Here is a 23,954-nt window from a genome sequence, read left to right as displayed (position 1 = left end):
CAATATATCCAATCTGTTAGGAATGAGCTACTGCCTTTCTGTATAATAAAGTAGGAAGTTCTAATCTGTTGTCAAGCAAACATACTAATTGCTAATATTCAACAGAGCCATATTTCAGTTCTAGTGATAAGGTTGCTAATGCTACCATAATCATTTACAGTATTATAAATGTTTTGCAAGTTGGTGGAGCAAATAGATTATTGTGTAAAATAGATAAAACTAATTAGGCATGTCAGTTCAGTCAAGCCTATTAAATAGAGCAATTTAACACATTTTGTTAAATAGCTCTCACTTTACATTTAATGATGCCCCCTCCCTTGATTTTTAAAGTTTAAAAACTGCATCTGATTGCTCTCTGAAGCAGAACTAGAGGTTGATGCATCTACTACAGTTCTGTAAGTGTAACATTTATTTACTGGTTTTGATTAGCTATATTTGTAAAGCCTGTGAAGCTTCAAAGACTTTAGAAATAATGGAATGGCTTCATAAGTTACAGAAATGTCTGCTTGTTAATTTTGTATGCAGAGGAGATGACATAGATTTGCACAAAAGCTGCATTGAAATTATTTTATTTCAGAGGCTAAAGACACCAAAGCAGACACACTCTTCCTGCTCCCTGCCAGAAGTCAGGTGCCTAAGTATTACTCTCATAATCACTCACTCCTATTAGCAGCAGACACTGAATTCTCACCCTAGCAGACACTGAATTCACTTGGGTGAAAAGAAAAAGTGCATTTATAGATAAGGAAAACATTCTTCCCTAGGTATTTTTGTTCCCATGTTCCATGTAGCCCATGTTAAAGGGTTTTCCCTGCTGTTTCCATTTTTTTGTTTCTCCCATACTTAAAAGAAACTTCAAACATCATATATGAGTCTCACAACATGGAAAACAAGTAGCTGAAATTCTCTAGAACATAGTGTCTCAGAAAGAGAAACGTACAAGAGAAAATGAGAAATTACTTACTCTTTTTCCAGGTGGACCAGGTGGGCCAGCTTCACCTGAAGGACCTGGTGGACCCTGCAATGGAAAATTATAAGCTCAGTGGTAACAAAGGATAAAGTTATTATCTTTAGTAAATGCAACAAACATCTGCAATATGTTGGCCCCTTTCAATGGACAGAAAGTTTGTACCATAAATACACACAGAGAAGTATACCTGCTTATTCAATAAATCCTTTCTTAGGGTGGTTTTTTGAAATTTTTAACAGCTTTTGTTACTGTACAAAATGCAACCATTCTTTTTTTCTCTTCCTGTTTGCAACAAAACATTTCAGACCAGAAAGTGGATGCACAGAAGTAACATACAGTCTTAGCCTACTGCCTAACTCCATTAAGAAGTTTCGTGCTTTCTCAGGTGCTGAAGTTGTTACTTTTGCTAACATTTTTCACTTACATCTGTCAGTTAGCTGCCCCGTGGGTGGCTTTCTCTTGAAAAATCTTTTCTGCACTGATAGCCATTTGGCTACTCCATCTTGGTAAACTCTGATACTCTTAAATATTTCAGGGTTGCTGATCAGTTTGATAAGCTTTTCTTCAGGAACACAACACTCTAAAAGTACTTACTGTTAAGTAAGATGTACAGATACTAACTTCCTGTAGTTTGCAGGTAAACCCCAGTTTATAACTTCTAAACATACATTCAATGTACTAGCATTTTTTATTTTCAAACTGTACTGTATAGGACAATTCACTGATAATCAGAACTTCCAGAGCTAGAAAGAAGTTCCAAAATGGAAACCCTATCTTTTTGCAATAAAAAAAATAAATTAATGATAGTTTAATATGGGAATTACAGAAATATAAGAACTTTGATGCTTAATATGGGTATTGCTCAGACACTTCTTAGCTTTCTTGAAGGAGAAGCATCAAGGCTTTGCTTCATTTGATCAGGTCAGCTAGTGAAGATTATTTGGCTGCAGCATTCCTTTCTTATGCTCAGAGTTGATCTATTTTTAGTGCATCTCAGCAGCTCCAGCACAAATCCTTAACACATCATTTGTTTCTACTTCTAAAAGAAATTGAGCTCTTGCTTCTGATTGTGACTATAATATGGGCAGTTCTATCTCTACAAGGAAATAAATAGATATTTTTCAGTATAATAGAAAAAACATCCATTTAAGAAAATATTTTTAAGAGTATGAATGTATAGAAACCACTGATTCAGCAAAAGATACTTTCTTAGCATAGGAGAGAACATGCAGCTGAAATAAAATGACAGAAACAACTCACAGGTTGACCAGGATCACCATCTTCACCCTTCTCTCCACCAACACCATCTTGACCCTACAAAATTCACGGGAAAATAAACAAAATACAAAATTCAGCTAAATTAAGTAACTTAGTTTCATATACAAATACAAGAGCTCTATTTTTCCACAGAGCATTTTTCTAAGGACACTAGTTTTCAAAACTTTTTAAAGATTTCTAAACCTTTTTTAAGCCTTAAGAAATATATGAACAGAAAAGCAACAGATCTTACAGGCAAGACCTCATCCCCAGACAAGGAAGAGGCAGGGTTAACTAGAATTTAGTGCAAACCAAGATTAGGACCTAAAACTTGTTTTTTAAGTATACTTACAGCTGGACCAGGTTCCCCAGGGGGACCAGGATCTCCAGGAAAACCAACTGGGCCCTAGATAAATCAGGAAAAAAACCAAGGAATGTGTCATCCATTGACAAGCAGGTAGCAATCATCACAAATATTTCATAGAATCATTAAGGTTGGAAAAGACCTCTAGGATCATCTAGTCCAACCGTCAACCCAACACCTCCATGCCTACTAAGCCCATTTTATGGAGCATATAATGAATTTAGTTCAAATGTAGAAAATCATATACAGTTCTATATGTAGCACAACTTCAGCAGTGCTTCACAGTGCTTTGTGTTAAAATTATTAAGCTCACTTACTGGGTTACCCTTAGGCCCATCATCACCTGGAGGTCCTTTAGCACCTGGTGGTCCAGCTGCTCCAGGTGGACCAGCTTCACCTTTTTCTCCCCTTTCACCTTTTGGACCCTGTAGAAAACATATGAACACAAAAATGTCATCTGGAAATTGAATGGCTATAAAAGATTACAATGGAAAAACTGTTTTTCAGACCTGGGCAATGTTACTCATCAATGTTACTCATGTGAATGGGAAATTAGGACCTCAGCCTCAGATTGGAAAACCTGTGAATCTCAGGTCAAGTGCCAACATCTACACCCAGTTTGCATCAATGCATTCAGAGAGAAAAACATGCATGTCAAAGTTAATACTTTTGGAAGAAAAAATAGGTACTTAGGAAGTCTTCAGCTTTGTCCACCACTAGCTGTTAGTACAAGGTGTGGCTATAATTATAAAGAAACAACTTGCATTTTAAAGGTGTAAGTGCTTCACTGAAACTTTAAAGAAAATGTACACAAGTACTCAAGTAATCTGATTAAATGCTTTCTAAAGTAAGCACTACAAGATACCTTAGTTCACTGTAATAAAGGTTAATAATAAGACAAAACCAAAATACTCACAGATGTTCCAGATTCTCCAGGAGGTCCAGGGTTACCAGCTTCTCCAGGTTCACCCTGTAAATGTGTGAGGATAAATTGATGAGTCATTAGGGAGAATATTTCTATGAATTTACTTCTGTTATTACATAGTCTTCTGATGCTTATTCACATGAACAGCTTACAGGAACTGTCTTTTATTTGGTCTACCTAAAGGGGATTGAATTACATATGGTTTTGCGGAACTGGAATCTGAAATTTTAGAGAGAGCCAGGGAGACGAACCTTCCCTTTGGGCTTTGGAAGATCTTCCCCTTTATTATCCCATATATTGCAAATTTCCTGTTTGTCATCTTTCTTTCTAGTCACAGAAAAGCCAAAGAAGTATATTGACTGTGTATGTTTTTTTCTCTAGAAGATACATTTTGCCTGGAAGCAAGTTTCTACAAATAAGAGAATACTAATTGGAAATGAATGTCAATGGAGTGAAGGTATTATTTCTATAGCTACCGTTAGAATAAAAAATTATATAAAGAAAAATGTGAGGATAAAATAAGAGCATAACAATTAGTAAAACTTTCACCACAGGCCACAAAGTTGTACGCTATGTATTTACTGGTGATAGAAATTGTTTAGTAAAGCAGATGGCTTTGAGGACGACATCATATGAAGAAAATCTGCGCAAGTCAAAGATTATATACTATTAAGTGAATGTCTAAGTTAATTTGGTCTCTTTTTGAGCTAATACACAGTACTGGCTCAAAGACTGTCTCTGCAATTGTTCATTTTAAAGTTTATTATGACTAATTATTTTCTAGCTCAGTGGTCTGATAAATAAACCTTTATAGAAAACTACTCCATTAGTAGAATATTTAGCTATTAGCATCACAGACACACAAATCTGTTAAAGGATAACAGAATCTGCTTTGTGATTGTCATGGAGTGCTGAGATAAGAACTATATATTTTTATTCCAAAGGATTTCTCAATGTAACTGCTATTGGGGGGGATTTTTTTCCCCACATGTATATTCTTTTTCCAAAGCAAATGAACCTTGCTAATAATTATGCCTATAAACAAGAGCACTTCAGTGCTGAAAATGCATTTCACCCAATCCCCTCTACTGAACTCAAACACAGACTTGGAATAAATTTGTGTATCCTTCCTATCCTATATGACCTGCACGCCCCTCTTCCTTCTATGACAATTCAATTAATACAACATGTGGGTCTGTCATTTCCATGTGGACAGTATAAAAGTATAAATCATAAAATATGAATTTTAAACAAATCTTATGGTATAGATACTGAACACTTTTTCATAGAAGCTAATGGCAGCATGATGACCTCACTGGATCCAGAATTTTGCCCAGTGTAAATATTACATTAGATGAATGGAAGAAGATCTGAGTACCCAACTGAATTCCAAAATAGGATAATTAATAGATTACCACAATTTTAGGAGCAATATTAAAAAGTCCTTTAGAAAGGGCTCTTCTAAAGGGTGAATTTGCCTTTAGAAACTGTGTATGTTTTATTAGACATACTTAAATTTGCAGTAATCTTAAAAATCAATGACCCCTCTTAGTATGTAATATTAATTTGCTTCTGTGATACAGCATTCATTATTTAAAAAAAAAAAGTCTACTGGATACTTCAGATCAATAATTGTTAAGTATGTTTTCTAGGAAAATTCATAATCTTCATTTCCTTATCCTCTGCACAGGGTTTACTGAATCTGCAGCATCATTAGTATTGTTTTTTTGTCCATGTCTACTATCAAGCAAATTAGATTTAGGTAGCAACAGAGAATGAGGTCTGGAATTAGCAAACAAATTGATGTTATTCAAGTTAGTAGATATATTATATCTAACACAGTCCACAATATAGACCCCTTCAACAGTAGTCCCCATTGCAGGACTAACTGAGTGACATAAGAATGCTAATTGTGCCAAGTCTTGCCTGACAAGCACTTGTGCCAGTGTAATCCCCTTCTAAGCTTCTCAGAGAGTAAGTTCTTTTTCTGCCTTTCTGCCAGATGATACTGTAATTTATGATGATTCACATTCGGTTTGTAATCCACTCTTTACCCTTCCCATCGACAAACACATCTTCATTTTATATCATGCAACAAGAGAAAAGATGGGTTTTCTCTGACATATTGACCTACACTTGGGGACAATGGGAGAACACTGTGCTCCTGGGATCTTAGGGGTCCCTGCTATAGCACGCATGTTGAAATTGGCAGATGCAGGCAGCCTATATGAGCTCTGTGGATAGTAACTCCCCAATAAGCAGCAGTGTGGAAGACAGCAAAATTGGAAGGTCTAGGAAATGTCAAGATGTTCCCCTTAAAGGGCATCTGTGAAAGATGAGACCAGTTAAAGTTTCATCTCACATTAATACTTTGAAATCATTGCTCTATTAAAAAATGTGACTCTTCCCTGTATGCAGTCCTTGTTTTTTCTGACACTGATTTTTATATTCCAAATATTAGGAACTATGGAAGGTTGTACTTGTTTTAGACAGCTGTTAAGGGAGTTAAACAATGTTTTGATAGAGAAGATTGGAGCTGATATATATTTACAGAGTGCATATTTATAGCTAAAAACTGTGCAATCTGTAGGTTATTGTTTGCCCTTGTCTTCGCATTTTTGGCAAGGATGGTATTAATTCAGAATCCGATGCACCTTCTCCATGGGAAATATCTCATGTTCTTTTGGGAAATAGATTTTATGATCTAATAATAGATTTATTCCACCTCTGGATTTTTTTTACTCTTTTGTTATCAGGTTAGATCTTTTAAAAGTTAGTGTGGTCTTTCTTAGGCAAAGCCTTCCTCTGACAGAATTTCAACAAGCAAAGACAGGAATTCTAAACTACAGAGAGTCATGTTATTTCATGGACATGTCTAATTCTGAAAAACTCCTTGGATTAAGCAAGCAGAATGATTTGTATCAGGCTAAGGACAGTAGTTTAAAAGTCCTTTTTTTTCCTTATTATGACCATTTCTAGACAACTGTCCATACAAAGCACAGAGACAGAGAGATAGTGGATGGAAGGCTGCCACCTTTTGGTTAAATTCTGGGACGTGGTGATTTATTTTGTAAGAATGAGAGGCAACTTTGCAACTAACTGGGTTGTGAAAAGTATTCAGTTACACTTTCTCTCCTTTTTGCCATCCTCACAAAACAGAAAAAAAGAGAAAAATTGTGACTCTAGAAGACAATCCCTTTTCACATAGGTATGCATATGTGACTGTTATATATGTTATGGCTCTGTGCAGAGATAAATTTAATCAAGAGAGAAATTCTAAAGCTGTGCCAAATTTTCTAGGAGGGCTTACGTTTACAAGCGTGTTGGAGAGATGGAGAAGGATGAGAAGAGATCACAGTCAGTGAGTCATGTAAAGTTCTTAAAAGTAATTTGTTAGGACAGATATTCAGGTAGCATAAACTGTCATATACACATCTTGATTAAGTACCTTAGCAATTGGCTGCACACAGGTGTGTGGAAAAATGATATGCACACATAAAGATCTCTGTGCAAACTTATCAGACATGTTTTTAAACTTAGGGCCAGAATACTCAATTGATTTTGTCCTCTCACTTCCATCTGCAGGATAAATCAATGACTGATTAACCATGTAAACTATTGATTCCACTTGTTTACTGCGTTGGACTCCTTATTAGTGTACTATTTTAAAAATTATTTTAGAATGATATAATAGGAAGGAGTATAAACCCAGATGAGTGTAGTGGTTTTCTAACATCAGACTTTTTCATATAGCAAAACAGATTTAAATTCTGAAAGGCTACAGAAAGAATGCTTAGGTTGTGCAGACATTCATTTTGGATTACTCATTGACTCTGCCAGTTTAACACATGCTGTGGAAGGGAGAAAGGGTGGAAGAATGGCACAGTACTCAGTCCAGTTATCACAGATTAGCCTAAATTAGAAAGGCACATTTATTTTGTTAGCCTTTCTGGAAGAGAAGTGTGAGGTTAATGTTACTTGCTCTTTTTCCTCTCTGTGTTGTAAATTCTTAGATGTTGTAAACCATCTAGTTTTGAGAAGGCCTAGTTTTGAGAAGTCATGAGCAACTAACTGGGTATTTAGAATACCTGCATGTTAGGCCTTTGATATCAAATTAGAGATAAGCATGTGTTGGTACATTTTGTTTTTCCACTTTTTCTTAATTATAAGCATAACAAAGAGAATAATCTCTGGGTGGAAGCTGGATTTAAGTGCTTCTGGTTGAGTGTAAGTCTTAAGACTTCTAGACCGCTCCATGGAGGTTACAGGCATTAATAATGCAAAGCTACATGCACATTTGTACTGCAGATGTCTTTGGACATTTAGGCATTTGTGTGTGCAGCAGAGGAAACAACAAGCTAGTTAAAAATACATGGCACTGTGACAAAAATTGTTTATAATTTGCCAGAAGATAAGGGGGCTTTGAAACCCCAGTATTAATGACAAAATATCTCCTAGTCTAACCATTCAAATATGAAAGTGAGCAAATCTATTTCACTCCCCAACAGTGACAGGGAGGACTCCAAAATGTTTTTCCACACTCTACAATCAGCACTGCATTGCATTATCTGTAGTATGATATATCTTTCCTGAAAGGGATGCAGAGGGCAAAGCATGCTGACATAATAAGAAAAACATTGGGGAAAAAATATGTGGGAAGAAAAGGAAAAGAGAAAATGCATGTTTTGTTTAAAAGTGTGAACTGTCCTCCCATTGCGGGAACTCCTTCTGACAAAACAACTCTTTGTGATTTCTAAGCTTGCAGAACTCATTAAATGGAACTGAAATTAAGAAGGAAGGTGTCCTAAGCAGGAGAAAAACTGGCATGTACTAAAACTTGAGAAGGAGGAGGAAAGTAATTAGAAGAAATAAAAACTTTCAAAACAGCATACTTGGAAGCTTGTCTGTGTGAACGCAGAGAATATGGGAAATAAGCAAGAGGAAATAAAAATGACAACCAGTGATAAACAGTCTGAATTTCATGTTCTTGAATTAAATTACATGGGCTGATTATCACAAATAGGGATTCTAAATCACATAGAAGAGTCACAGGGAGAAACAAAGGAGTAAGGAGTTCAGTATAAGTCAATGTTTTTACAAAATGACTGGAATATAATTTTATCATGAAACAATAAAAATTAAAGAGGTGATTGAAACCAATGGCAAAATTCCTTTTGACTTCAATGGGCCACAATACTATATAAGGTGGTTTTTTTTTTTAAAGCAGTGAATATAATGGGTGCTACCCTGGATGTAGCGTTCTCATAATAAACATTTTTCTCAGTACCCTGGTGGTCACAGGAAGAATTTTTCTTCCCAGAGTGCCCATTTTTTTTCTGTATTCCACTGACATACAGACTCTCTTTTTCCAATAACTTTTTTGCCATCTCTACCAACTCTTACATTCAGACATGTTTTTGGTACTCTACCCAGAGAGAAAAAAACAAATCCTGCAGCTCTTCATGAGGCCAAGCTCTCTTTTAAGACAGGCTAGAGGAACAATGTCACAAAATTGGGAGATTAGAGGGAATATCCTTGTTAATAATGCAGTCAAGCAGGAGGAAATAATGTTTTGTATGTCTTATGCAATTATGGGTAAAAAAGATTGAAGACACAAGAATGCCACTGCTACCAAGAGGTGTGTTGATGCTCAGAGCCACATCCTAAGAAACAGGGAATGCAATGAAGCACTGTCAGCTTAAGACATGACAGTGCTACCATGAAAAAAATACAGTATAAAGTTAATATTTTCATCTGCTTGGGCTCAGTACCCTTTGATCTCAAAAGATGAAGAAAGGAGACAAAGTAGGATATTTTTCCATCAAGCCATATATTATATTACGTTATTCTAGTACTCTCTTCACCACATCCCAGAGCACTGTTAAGTGATTTATTTGATGGGCATGTAGAAAAAATCATGAAACATCTGAAGATTCTATTAAGAGAATAGTTTGGTCATACTGATAAGAAGTTGGTGATTCCTTTTGACATGGCCCTAATATAAGTAAGTGAAGGGTTATTTAAAGAAAAGATATTTTAGTGACAAAACTAGACACATAACCAAAATTTTATGGTAGATGTCAACAATACTGAAGAGCATCATAAGAAAGATCTTTTGTTATCACAGAGGAAGAAGAAGAACAAGAAGCTTGTGAGATACTGTAGGATGAACTGCAGATTTTTTTTTTTTTTTTTTGTTATTAGTCATACAATTGATCCTGGGAAAACAATGGCAACTTCCTTATCTTGTGAACAGAAAGAATATCTAAAAGCTCTGTGAAGCAGAGTGACATGCTTTTGGACAGTAATTAAGAAGAGGATCATGACAAATATAAGGGATTTTGATTGACCTGGTACTTGAGTCATTACTTGTAGATTCATGGATTTGATGGATTTGTACCTAAAGGTACAATACTGGTACACTGTGTGAAAGAGAATACGTGGATAAATGAAAGGGAGAAGAAGTTAAGACTTCTGAAGTGCTGAAGTTCAGTAATAGTGTATGAGGAAGATGAGGGAAAAGGTACCTGTGCATTTAATTATCTGATAGGACAGGAAGAAAAAAGGAAAGCTTGCTTCACATTCTGAAAAGTTATTAATGCTGTGAGCTTTCTGAAAAACTAGCAATACTGACATTCCTAGGGATGTCTTTTCTAGGATTCATTGACATCAGCATTTCATTGAATACATGTGATATTCGGTGGCAAATATTTAAATAGTCAAGAGCAATCTACATAGCTTCTCAATAAGTTATTTATACAGTGGCCTGGAATATATTTCTATTCTGTTTCCTTCATCTTACGCTCCTTTCAAAACCTTCTTTCCAAATCCAAAGTTAAAGAAAAAATTCATATTAAATCTGTAACATTACAGCAAAATGCTTACATGCATGATATGGCTGAGGTCATCTAACTTATTAAAATAAACATAAATAGGAATTTCAAGAGACTCGCTTTTGAATTTTGTGTTTGCTCAGCATTTTATAATAGTTCACACTGGTGATTCCAATAAATCACACAAAAAAGCCATTATGTCTATTGCATACAATATTTTTCTTTTAAGAAAAAGGAAGATATTATCTGTCATGTTCTTTGGGTAAGATATGAAATTTAAAAAAACCCCACCCCATATACTGGTAGGAAATTTTCTGAATAGAGAACTGAAAATAGCAATGAAAATAATTTTGATGAATGAATGTCATATAGCATCAGTCTTGAGACAGGTTTTCAACCAGCACAAGTCATCCTCAAACCTTTGACTTTACTGGAACTGTATCTATCTGTATGAGGAACAGATACATATTGATGCTTCAGGTCTGCTTCACCTCACAGATATGTTTACCACTGATACATTATATAATAGCTTATATTCTGAACGTTCCAGATAGAGGGCTATATGATATTGTAAGCTACACCAGTATAAAATGAAAAACACTTGAAGCCAATACTGTTACTGTAGGCATCAAACTATGTAGTTAAGGAAATCACCATAATCTTACTTTAATCCTTCACCTGAAAACTATGTCTTCTGCTCCAAAGCTCTTTCCTCTGATTGTTAAATAATTTTGTGATGTAAAATGTGAACTAAAAAGACCAACCATGGTAAATCAGCCATTAGGAGTATAGCTAGATCACTATTAACAATTACTAGGTCAATGAAGGATATTTTGTAACTGTAATATATCTACATAGCTCTGAAGAAGAATCAAAATGTATATTTATATTCCTATTCCAATGTTTTCTCTTTCTAGGAAGATATTATCAACACTCACCTTTTCACCAACACCTCCAACAGAGCCAATTGAGCCTGGGGGGCCTTGAGGACCCTATAATGATAAAAGATGTTAGTTACCCCAATTTTAGTTATTCCAAATATAGTGCTTATTACTGAATTACTGAGAGAAAAAAAAAAAGGTTAATTCTTACATCAGCTCCATTAGGACCCTGGGGACCTCTTGGACCTGGAGGGCCAGGTGGACCCTGTATCAAAGAGACAATTTGATATAGTTACAATCATAAAGAATAAGTCCAGTGGGGCTTTTTTGGCCAATGAAAAATAATATACTCAATCTGTAAAGGACTTGTAATCTTCGCAGTGGTACAGAAACAGCAGGGCCAGATTGCTGCCCATTGCATGAGTTCACAAGGTGACAGGGGATCCAGGTTATACAGCACCTGAGCTGGAAATGATCTGATGCTTAGGACTCCTGAGTATTGGTTTCCTGCATTGTATTTTCCCTGCAGGTTACCTGCATACCCCTTCCACAGTGCAAAGACCCTGGAGTAGCTTATCTGTCTGGTAACAGCCATGTGACAGTACTGCACCATGGTGCCTACAGATGGGCAATAATAAAGCATCCAGGCTTGGCACAGGGTGTTGGAGGTAAACGTATACTGTCGGTAGCTTGCATTTCAGTCAGGACCAGCCCAGAAGGCATTCTGTCAACAGTGTAAACAGTTGGAAAGTGTAATCTCAACATTACCCAGAGAAACAGAGTAAATATAGCCAAGTAGTGTTTACCATCTTCTGCCCTGCAATTACCTGAAGCTAAGGTACAATGCCCTGAATTTCAGAAAAGCAGCTCCAAACTCTCTGGTGCAGTGGTCTTTCCTTTTTCTCTTTCTTTCCTGAACCTGCTTGCCACTGTCCTGTCTCAGACACACATAGCATCTGCTTTGCTACCTATTCTTCAGAGTATTTTCTCAAGTTACATAAATCTTGATATTAAAGATGAGGAGATAGATGTGGGAAAGCAAAGCCAAGCCCAGGGAGAATTTATGTTACACAAAATGTTTCATACTCAGGCACCAAATGCAGGAGTAGCTTATCAAATTGTGAGCTTCAGAGAAAAGACAATAATGCACGGAAGATATTTATGGCCTCCAGACTGACCAATAGGGAAGAAGTCTTACCATTGGGCCCACATCACCATTTTCACCCTTTTCACCTGGTGGGCCAGGCAGACCCTAAAACACATGGAAGAGTAAAGAAAACTGTTAGTAGGGTACCTGGAATGCTGAGTTATAAATCAATATGAAACAATATAAATCAGACCTACATGTGAAACTTGGAAACTTGGGGGGGTGGGGGAACAAGAAAACAAAACCTATTTGCATTAAAACAAAAAAAAAAGGGATTTTTTAATATTACAGCTAATGTATAGGTAATCTTAGGATGTTTAAACCAGGTGAGGTAGAAAATTTTTGAAAAAAAACCAGACACAGAAATGCTAGGGTGGCTGACTTTAAAAACACTGCCATCATTATCCAGACCCCAGGTGGGCGTTTGGATAATTTGATTTATGCTATGATAGCTATATAAGTGAAGAAAACATGACCAGTGCAGCACAATGAATTGGTATGCAAAGATGTCTAAGCTGCCTGAGTACTGGAAGCTGTATAACTGCTTTAATAAGGTGTCCAGTGGAGGTAATAAATCCTGCTGAGAGGCATTGCATTGGGTTATGCAAACATATCCTGAGAAGCAAAGTGTCCAAGTTTGACTAGTAACAAACACCAAGAGAAGGAAACTGTAGCTGATGCTAATATTGATACCTAGTATAATGTTACCCCACCTAGAAGCACTGTCACCTCTAAGCTGGGCATTCCTAAATGTAGGATCAAAGCTTGGCTTCTATAAAAACCAGATCTCCTGGACCTGGAGTCAATAGCATTATATTGACTTACATTGCATTAAGATATGGTTCTAAGTTTCACCTCCTGGGTTCTGCTACTTTCAAAGTATGTATCATACTATAGCTAACCAGATTAGAAAGCACAATTTGCCATCTTTGCTACAAAGCTGTATAAAAAAGTATGAAGTATAAACTTAGCCAAAACTATATCCATTCCTCAGCTGCCCTCCTACTTTGACACAATGTGAACAGTAGAAAGACTTCTCAAAATTCAGAGATATACCTTTTCTAAAAATGATGTATGTCTCTGTTGTCTACTACTGCAAAAACTTGGCTGACCCGTCAGTGCATTGTGGTTATTGTGAAAGCCTGTTTATTCTTAGATAATCAGCATGAAAAAAGGCAGCTTTAGTTCATGTGGTGACACAGTGGTTTTTCTATATAATCCTTGCTTATTTTCAAAAATACTAGACTGTATTCTATTAAAATGGAAGCCCATACCTGATAATACTATCTTCAGTGACATGTATTGATTACAGTATATGCTGAGTAGTAATGCCAGGGTTATGGTAACAGGTAGTTTTATTACTTTCTAATTTTCTTCATGTTTACTTTTTGTAACCTTGTAATAGTTCAACAAATGAAATTTGAATTGACTTTAACTTTTTCCTTCACTGTGAGGAGTTTTAAATAACAATTTTGTGGCTAATTGTTCTAAACAGTGATTAGAGCAGAAGCCTAGACTTGGACTAGATGACTCGTCTTTAGAGAGATGAATCTCACCTCAAATAAACTAGATCTTCCAGTTGCCAAGTCCACTAAGTTCTACCCCGTGAATATAAAAAGACATTTAGCTTAAAAGTTGAATGCTCAGCTCATTCAACTGCTCATTCAACTGCTTGCAGAGGAGGTATTTATGAAACTTCAAAGGCAATTAAACATTTACTTGATATTTCTGTCTTTGAAAAGACTTTGCAAAGCCATTTGGTGAACTGTTTCAACATTTAAAAACTCCAACTGATTTCAGTGAATCAGTAGTTCATGCATTATTGGACATGGTATTTTGGGAGTCCTTTCAGTTACTTTTGGCAAGAAGTAATTGAGGTATTTGTCATTTAATATTTCAAAATTTAAGTAAAATTGCCATAAATTGACTATAAGATAACATAGATAGGCCCATAGAGTTTTTCAGATTTTCTTTACTTTCAACTCCTTTTGGTAGAAACTTCCTTATTTTTAAAAATACTATCAAAATTAAATAGCAAGGAAATTCACAACTAAGGTAATAAATATTCAAAATTACCAATGTTCACTTTTATGAACAAAAATACCTTTTACTTAATGTCCAATGTAATTACTATCAGTAGAATTTAACTGGAGTGTGATATAGTTACCATGGAATATTATATACAAGACAGAGAAAGTTTTTACTCCCCAAGAGTTCATAATTACCATGAGAATTGCATTACTGAATAAAAGAAACTCCTGATTTCTCAATGGTACTTCAATACCATTAGCATATATGGGATCTCAGTCCATGGACCAACATATTCAAATTAAAATCTTAATCAGAGAAATAAAATTCCTCATTTGAAATATTTCATTTGCGTAAGTCTCAACCTAACTGATTTTTATATTTATGTAGCTTAGTACTCATTAAATTTAAAATGTGAAGGTGGACTTTATTGGAAAACATGAATTGAAACAGTATCCTAGATCTGAGAAAAATAACAAGGATAATTTTATTTCACTCTCTTTAAAATAGTAAAAAACTTATCAAATCATAATAAAATTTAGGAATCATTTTTTTTCTGAGTTATTATTTCTGAAAATAAAGATGGTTTCAATTTCAAAGGCAATATGAATCTACACAAGACGTGTTGGTGCAGTAATGAACTGTTTATCTTCATGGAGGTTTGCAATATTTTATAAGCTTCATTGTAAGTTTTGTGAACTGCATTATGTAATGGAATTTTAAAAATGATAGGTACAGGTTAAGGTTTGGCTTAGCGAAAGAGATGAGTCAGTTCACACATGGTGGATAGAAAGGAGAGATACTGTTTAATATATTCAAACACTATTGCTATAATTTTCCATTTTTTAAAGACAGTATATATGATTCATATTACAGCTTAATGCATGGATTAGAAATAGTTTCAAAATGCTGTGTCCTCTAATGTTAATTACATGGAAATGAATCAAAGGTCCTAAACGTCTTGTTCTTTGTTTTGCTATATTTAAGCAAATTAAATTTTTGAAAAAGCAGGATTTTTCAACTGTAATTCTCTGGATGCAGCAGTGAGAAGCCTACATTTTACTCTATGCTTGCTTTGTGTTTTTTGACTCACAACAATTTTAAGAGGAAGAAACATGAAACTATAGGAACCTGCCAATGATGGCAGCAGTGTATAAGCATCATAGAGTTCTGCTAATCTTTCAGAACACAAGTAGTGTCTGTGATGGTATCACTGAGAAACACACTATGTTGCCAAAACCTATTGTGAAAAAACAGTAAATGACTAGGACATGTTAAATACTCCTCCAGGTTGAATCTTTTATTTAAAATGTGTATCTCCAGTAAAAAGAAGTGCTCTTGTTAAAACAGAAATTGTTGGACTCTATAAATGAATGAGTTACTGAATGAAATTCTAAAGCCTATGGTAGCCAGGAGTTCAGTTTCAGAGCATCTTACCAATCTCCTTCAGCATTAAATCTTCTGTTTATGGATGAACTCTATGAATATGGGTTCTTTCAGTTCTTATTAACTGATGCTATCATTTATTTAATAGAAGACAATACTCATTCAGTTTCTGACACAGAAATTGAGGTTCTTACAGGTGGAGGGTAAAATAATAAAGGAATTTACCTGTAAGCCAATAGGGCCTGGAGGGCCAGGGAAGCCTCGAGGACCTTCATCACCTTTTTGCCCAAACATCCCTTGCTGACCTCTTGGGCCTGGCTCCCCATCACCTCCCTATTTGGAAACAGCGAAAAGCAAAAACATCACAGGTCTGATAATAACAGAAAAAGCTCCACTGAAATCACTGGAAAACAAGAGGGCTCAGAATCACTCCTAACATCTTTACAAATGCATGTATACCACCTTGATTGAATAAAATCTGTTATACAAATAGAATACCAGCATATGCCCTTGTTTAATGTAGGTCAAATAATACTGCATATCTCAAAAATTTTCCCCAAATCTCTCTTCTCTTTCACATCTGCATAAACATTCTAGCTGTTGAATATCTACATATTAGTAAATAAGAGTAGCATATAGTTCTACCAGTCTTCATGGTAGAAGAATTCAAAGTGTTCTAAATAAAAACAAAAATAAAAATCAATCCACCTGGTATCAGGTGGATTTTAAAGAGATAATCTCTTTTAAATGCATCTGGTACCGAGCTGATTTTACCACTGACTGTCATACAAACCATCAAACAAGTTCACTGAAAGGATGGGTCCCATTCGCTATTTACACTATTTAATTTTTAATAATTCCTTCCAATTATTGCCCTGCTGTAAATCTGAAATAAAATAACAGCTATGCAGGCTTACTTACAATAAACAACTGCATGTAAGAGGACAATGATAGAACTGTTAATAGTGATTTCAAATATATTCCTGAGTAAGGAGCATGCAGTTCAAAGAACTAAGTATCAGATGAGTTATGGCAAGACTGGGGTTTGCTCTGAATAAGCTACTTACAGCTATACCAGGGGCACCAACAGGACCCTGGAGACCTGGTGGACCCGGCGGACCCTGCAACAAGCAAACATCCAAAAGGAAAAGTTAGTGATTATGGCATCTGGAATGAGATTACAAACAAATATAGGGACAACCCTCTTTGCACGATCAAGGTCTATTAAGCATTTCTACATTTCTCCATAGAGAATGTAGCATTATTCACAAGTCTTTTCCATTCAGTACAAACAATCATTATTTGTTTATCTCTCAAAGACTGAGATTTGCACATCTATGGTAGACTTAATACTGGCATTTATTGAAAGCACATTTGTAATGTTTCAGAATATTTAAAATAGATTCCCATGCAAACATGAATCAAAATGAAGCATCATGTAACAATCTATCTTTAAATGGAATGCTTATTATTTGGATTAGTTTTTATGAAATTGCAAATGGTTTTTGCAAAAGCACAAAGCTTATTTTGACCTCCAGGAGACATGAAAAAGTTCTTCTTGAGCACTGGGAGTCATATTCTCTTTGATATTAAGTCTCTTTTCAACAGAATGGCAAAAATATGTCTCTGAGAGGAACTTCTTAATTTTTTCAGTCTCCTTACAGAATACTAACTTTCTAAGTTATATTGTGCATAATATAGAAGTCAGTTATGCAGATGTGATGTAATAAAGATATCTAACACTGAGAGTATGGGAATGCAAGATACTAGTTTATGATGGGGTTAAAATTATGTGCTAGGTTGAATCTGGTTTTTGCACCAGCTAGAGAGATTAGACTGATAAAGACTGAAGCTAAGAAAGCATAAAACCTTACACCTGGCAACGGCTGAATTCTAGTCTGCTATTTCAGATGACAAAGAAGTTGTCTGCAGTTTCTAGGCTGGGAATTCTAATTTAGAGCAGAATAATGCTTGGATTTAAAGACCTTGCTAGGGCTAAAATTAGATTATTCTGCCCTTTATAGGGAGATTAGGAAAAGGGACTATTTAAATCTTGTAGTCTATTTCTTCCTCTGGGTTCTATGGACATTTTAGTGTATCTTATTTTCCAGGGAGTTTGAAGTGTCAAGCTATGTATTTTTTCTCTTTTATAATTTTTTTTTTCATCACATACCTGATGGCAATAGATGAAGCAAAGCCTTTTAGCCTCTATAGTGACATACCTAAATGAAAGGACTCCTAAATGAAAGGGCTCCTGTTGACTGGGAGGGTTACCATGAGAAGGGAATTTAAAATGCATGAATTTTAAAAAAAATCATATTGGAACGGATTGCTTCTACACTCTGCAGGATGCTTCTACCCACTCTTTCATTTTATGGGGCCCAGAATGAGATCTACACATTTTAAATATCATTTAAATACTCATTTTGATATAAAGTATTGTTGGAAGGTACTTCACAATTGATTAATGAGAAGTTATTTGGACACGTGGCCAGACTCTTTTTTCCATTGCTCTGGAGGGCAAATGGACAGATACTGATCAGAATCATGAGGAGAGAATCTTCAGTTAATAAAAGCACCTGTGGTGCTTTTGAAGGTTTTGAAGCTCAAGAGAGGATGTACATCAGCAATAAAATTGTGCTGTCCCTAGCTAGGATATGGCAACATAGTATTTTTTTGTTAGGCACAGTATAGTTAAATCCCCAAACATAAATCCTTGTTAGTTTCAACTGGGACTTGAAAATGTTTCCAGCTCTCCTTAAATGGGAAACAGGGATCAGTTCTTCTTTGCTCGGGGTCCTTGCTGTGATTAGGATCTAAATGCCACCAAGGCTTTTGTGGGTGTCTAGGTATTGTGAATATCTATTCTTTATGTCCTGTGATTTCAGAACTAGGTACTTACTTCCTCTTCAGAATCTTTCAGAGGTGACCAACAAAGCCTTTCCTCCCTGCCCCAATATACATCTGTCAGCATGTTGAAAGGAAAGCAGATTTGAAAAAAACATATTCTGAAATTGTCAGGGTTGAATGACTGCAATTGAGTGCAAATAGGATTCACTACACATGACTTCAAATGGGGTAACATTCACTTCAACTAAACAGGCCTGAACACTGAATCCTGTATTTCAAGGAAAATGTATTACATTTCCAAATGCCTTAAACCTTGAGACTGAGAGTACAGGATACATTCTCAAATGATTATGCTGCAGACACTTTATTTGTAAAGCAGGTCTGCTGGAACATGCCCAAATACATTAGTACTCACTATGGGAACTGTGGTCACAGTCTAATGCTCAGCATAACTAGCTATGCTAAAATGGTCTGAAATAGAAAAGTGTAGCATGTGCTTTTTCTGAATTTCTCTGATGTGGAAGCATCTCTAATGAAGAGGCATGTCAAAGGGGAAAACAGAAGGATATGCACGTGATCACATGCAAAGCCCAAAGTGGAACTGGACCATGACCTGCTTCATATGCTTCCTCTGCCCTTTCCTTTAAATCCCAGATATTTCTGTGTACACAGGGCCTGTACTGTAATGAACCTCTAGCTGGACAAAGAGGAGCTGCATGTATCTCTATGTATCCCACAGCTGGTTTACAACTACAACAGCAAATTGATTAAGATGGATTTTCAGTTAACTGGAAGCAAGTCCATAGTTTGAAAACTGACTTTTAAAAATGTTTTAATTTGGTAAATTAATTTTACCGAGTTAACCAAAGCATTCAGCTCAGATTATGCAAGAGTAATTTTAGTTTGAAGCAGAATTTGTTTACACCTTGGTTACATGTATGTTTCTTGGAAAACTGGGTTTTATAATAGAAGTGGTCTCTCATTCATGTGTATAATATTACATTCCTTGTGTTATCAGGGCATTACAAATAGTTTATTATAGCACTTGTGATTTTATCTGTTAAAATAGGATTGTGAAAAGTATGTGTTTTCTGCACTGGAAACTGCAGAACTCTTTTTCACAAAATAATTGAAAAAGACAAGCTTATCCTTAAAAACAAAACAAACCCTTGTCATTTTTTTTGCACATTTTGTCCCCACATTTTTTTCTATGAAATTATCATAAAATTGTGATTTGCTTGAATTTGTATGTATCCTCCTATAAAACATCATCTTATTATGTGTTAGCCATAAATTTGGTGCAATTTTTAGAAGCAATCTACGTTTATGATCCTCTATAAGTTGTTAATCATAACAAGCACACAATGTTTTCAAGATAGTAAATACGCTTAGTTATGAATACCCCCCTATGTGGAGTTCTGAACTTTGCTAACTGTGAATATTGATGAAATATAATAATTAAAAAAAATCTTTCTGCAAGGAAAATTATTCAAATAAAGGAAATTAAGAATGTAAGGAAATTATAAGGAATATAAGGAAATTATTCAAATAAAATTTATCTTACTCATTCAGCAAACCAAGTTTCTAAAACTCAAATTATGCAAATAAAATTCAAATATTCAAGTCTATCTTGAAATTGAGCAGAAGTGACAACAAACCTTTTCTGAATTTTGGGGAAAGAAACCAAAATCAAACAGAAGAAAATAATGCTAGGTTTATTCTTTCTAGCTTCAAATTTTAGAATGGGAAAAGCTTATTTTTATATTTCTGGTCTCAGTCAAAAGACAATGTACTTGAACTTCAGAAATAATTTTGAAGACAAAACCATTTCAAATTAAATCAGTAGAAGCCTGATTAGTCCTAAGTTCACTAATAAGCCTAGTGATAATACTTGAAAACTTGTATAAGCCATTTCATCTGAGGTCTTCGCTGTTCTGAAATGTTGCAACCAGTTAAGTGTTCTCTCCAAGAATTAGATATTCTTTAAAAATTTTAAAACTATATTAGTAGATTTCTCTACTGAGTCTTTATATTCTTCATCATTATGGCTAAGAAGCTAAAGCTGGGTATGTTCACACAATCCAGTCAGTGAAGTTAACTTAAAAACAGTAAGAGAATGTATGTATATTCTTGGTCTCTCCCAGTTCAAATGTAGAATGGATGAATTAAAATGATATAGGAAGGGTGCTTAGGAATGCAGGTTACCTATGTACTTTTTAAGGATTCTGTAAGCTCAACAAATATGAGAAATACTAAATATATCCATGGCTCTATGAGTTGCGTTATAAACCTCTAGTGTTGTGTTAAAACTCAACATTATTTTGAAGAAACATTTTGGAAGTGTGTCTTTGTTTCTGTTCATTGATGTAGCGAGGCTACCTGCATACGTCATGCATGAATACTTTTTATTTATGAAGAATGTAATGGATAAAGGATTTTGCTACTCACGTTTTCTCCCTTGTCACCTTTACTACCTTTCTGACCCGGTTCACCAATTTCACCCTGTAATTGAAAGTTAAAAGTTAAACTTACTGTTTAAAATGGTCTCCTTCACACTTAGCTGAAGTCAATATCACAGTATCTTTAAATGTTCCCTTTGATATGATTATTCTGTGTTTTATGCTGCTGCTTCAAGTGTGAAGGCCTAAACGGGGCAATTCTGCATCAATCAATAGTATGTCATATTAATCCAGATATTGATTGCTATACTGCAAAGGGCAACAAGACCTGGCTTTGAAGTATAGTGCAACTGAGCTCTAAATAAAGGAAATTGTGTTCCTCATGTCACCTTCAATATGAACTTATAATGAAAGCACCCTGATTTACAGACTCATCTAACTTTATGTGACTGAACAACTGCTTCTCACTGTAGTGCACAATATTTCAAAACTTCAAAATTATTCAAATCACCAGGAAACCATGTCAGAAAAAAATGTTTTCTTTATACAATAATAAAAGACAATTAAATTAAATCACAGAAAATACTCTCTGTGGGATAAATATCACTCATGCATCATAAAAACGAACCTCAAAGTCTTTACCTTTACCCTATGCTAACTAACAGAACTGTGCTGGATCAAGCAAACATGCAAGATGATCCCGAAAGGTGCCGTGTCCTAAATTCTGCCAGAAATCAACAGAATCTCTCTGCTGTGAACATATTATTTTGACACCCTCAACCTATCAACAGTGGTTCCAAATCACCATATGTTACTGAGAACATTTTATCTTATTCATTCAGCAAACCAAGTTTCTAAAATAGGCAAAAATCAATTTTGACACCATCTGCCTTGATTTATTTTGCCACACTTTCATCCTTGTTTCTTTGCCAGGATAAATGTTAGTCTACTAGTTCTTGAACACAAATCCTAATGTCCCATGGCATCTGTCCCTCAGACACCTGATTATAGAAGGGTTTTTTAGTTTTTTTGCAGTGGGTGGAGGGAGTTTGGGGAACACAGGGCTAAGAGTTGCTTCATCACCATATTTATTGTGAGGAAAGCTACAACCAGAGAACTGTACTGACAGATGCAGTAATACCAATTATAATGATTCACCTTGTCACCATCTTCTCCAGGAGAACCACTAGGACCAGCAGGACCGGGAAGTCCTACAGGACCCTGTACTCCATCACGTCCAGCTGGACCTTGAGGACCTTTTTCACCCTGGTTTTGAAGAAAAGGAAGTGATCCACTTTATCACAGGAGACTAACGAAGATTTCAGTACGGAGATTCACATTACCAATACAAAATTAAAAAAGCCAAAACAAAACAAAACCAAAAAACAACAGAAAGGAAACTATAACGGGAAGAGAATGGATCAGAAAATTATACTAAGTAATAATCGAAGCCGATGACAAATACACTTTTACTCTAATGCACAGTGGCTGGGTACAAAGTTTTAATGAAAGACTGATTTGACAAACTTTTTTATTATATTAACTCCCTGCTGTGATAATAACAGGTTTAACCCTTCTTGGTTGTTAGAGGGTATGACAATAAATGTTTTACTCTTTATTTAATTGTAAATATAAAAGGAGAAGGTCAGGTATTCTGAGGGTATGTTTAATAGGCAAGTACTAGAGTGGGAAAAAGTAACATTCTGGAATGAAAAGTCTGTGCTGTGATAGTTTTATGTGACTCTGTGATTACTTACCGGAGCACCCTTCTCCCCTGCAGGGCCTGGAGGACCCTGAGGTCCAGGACGACCTGGTAGACCAATTGGGCCAGCAGTGCCTGCTGCTCCACGTTCCCCTGGTGAACCCTGGAAATAAAAAAAAAATTATAAGAGAATTCTGATTTAGCCCTAACAACTGTTAGTGGTTTTCATGACCCAGGTCAACAGAAGAGATACCTGTTATTCAGTGAGATTCCAGCTGGTAGAAGGATACACGTTCAGCATGTGTACAAGTAAAGAAAAAGGCTGAATGAACTAACCTGAAGTTCACACTCAATGGTTCGTATTCAACACTAATTTTAACTTTTTTTTTTTTCATAAATACCCCTTCCTGTATTTGTTCATCATAATAGGAGTGTGCTTCAGCCTGTTTTCAAGAACTTTTTTCCCTCAGTGTTTCCAAAATATATTAACATACCACTTTGATGAAAGAATATTCACCATATTAAAATACAGAACTAACCCACACCACAACCCAAATTTTTGGTCAAGTTTTGTGCTGTACATTGCTGTGTTGATTGGTATGTTTCTGCATTTCAATTCACCTGTGTAAAAATCTATTGAAGTGTAATGCCTAACTTGATGTGTCATACAGAGGAGGCTTGGATGTACAGGTATCTTTAGATAAGCACAGAAAAAGTTAAAAATCTAATATTGCAGACTAGAGGGGAAAAGACAGGTCCTGTCTGTGGAAAAAACACTGGAATTGTGTATGCTAGAATATATTTTTACAGAGAACAATAGCAGAGGGGAAAAATTTTTACTTTTATACCAATAAGCCTCACTTTTAAATGAGTCATATCATTGTCATTACTGTATTCCTTTAATTGTCTAAATAAGGTTTTTTTTCTATCTGAAACTACCAAAGCATCCATAAGTGAAAATTTATTTTCTACCTTCCCTGTCAGTTCTTTCTTTTGAAGCAGTGTAGGGCTTAAGGCTGTTGCATAAAAAGCCAACCTGTCCTTTAAATATGTCAATCTGCCACAGAGCCAAGCTCCATAACCTTTCATAATTTGAGCTGTGCCTTTATGGTTTCCGCTGGATTGAGCTAAGTAGACAAAATGGAGAGAGTGACTAGGTATGTAAAAATCTGCAGTGCTCTAAAAACAAAGAGGTACCTAGGGTGGACTAAT

General features: G+C 35.5%; 1 protein-coding gene across 3 annotated transcripts in view; it reads right to left on the bottom strand.

The window, feature by feature from the left end:
• Positions 1-23,954, bottom strand: part of COL11A1 (collagen type XI alpha 1 chain) — a 164,385-nt gene that overhangs the window by 23,544 nt on the left and 116,887 nt on the right. For all 3 annotated transcript variants that reach the window (XM_075508229.1, XM_075508230.1, XM_075508231.1), the window contains 13 exons: positions 22,798-22,905; positions 22,199-22,306; positions 21,090-21,143; positions 16,859-16,912; positions 16,017-16,124; positions 12,429-12,482; positions 11,442-11,495; positions 11,288-11,341; positions 3,508-3,561; positions 2,909-3,016; positions 2,580-2,633; positions 2,231-2,284; positions 965-1,018 (listed from right to left, as the gene is read on the bottom strand). In XM_075508229.1, the coding sequence (XP_075364344.1) occupies positions 965-1,018; positions 2,231-2,284; positions 2,580-2,633; positions 2,909-3,016; positions 3,508-3,561; positions 11,288-11,341; positions 11,442-11,495; positions 12,429-12,482; positions 16,017-16,124; positions 16,859-16,912; positions 21,090-21,143; positions 22,199-22,306; positions 22,798-22,905 (918 nt within the window). The remainder of the gene's footprint in view (positions 1-964; positions 1,019-2,230; positions 2,285-2,579; positions 2,634-2,908; positions 3,017-3,507; positions 3,562-11,287; positions 11,342-11,441; positions 11,496-12,428; positions 12,483-16,016; positions 16,125-16,858; positions 16,913-21,089; positions 21,144-22,198; positions 22,307-22,797; positions 22,906-23,954) is intronic.

The sequence above is a fragment of the Mycteria americana genome, chromosome 7, assembly GCF_035582795.1.
Source record: "Mycteria americana isolate JAX WOST 10 ecotype Jacksonville Zoo and Gardens chromosome 7, USCA_MyAme_1.0, whole genome shotgun sequence".
Lineage (NCBI taxonomy): Eukaryota > Metazoa > Chordata > Aves > Ciconiiformes > Ciconiidae > Mycteria > Mycteria americana.
Note: the sequence above shows the minus strand (reverse complement) of the source record. Positions and strands in the feature narration are given on the sequence as shown.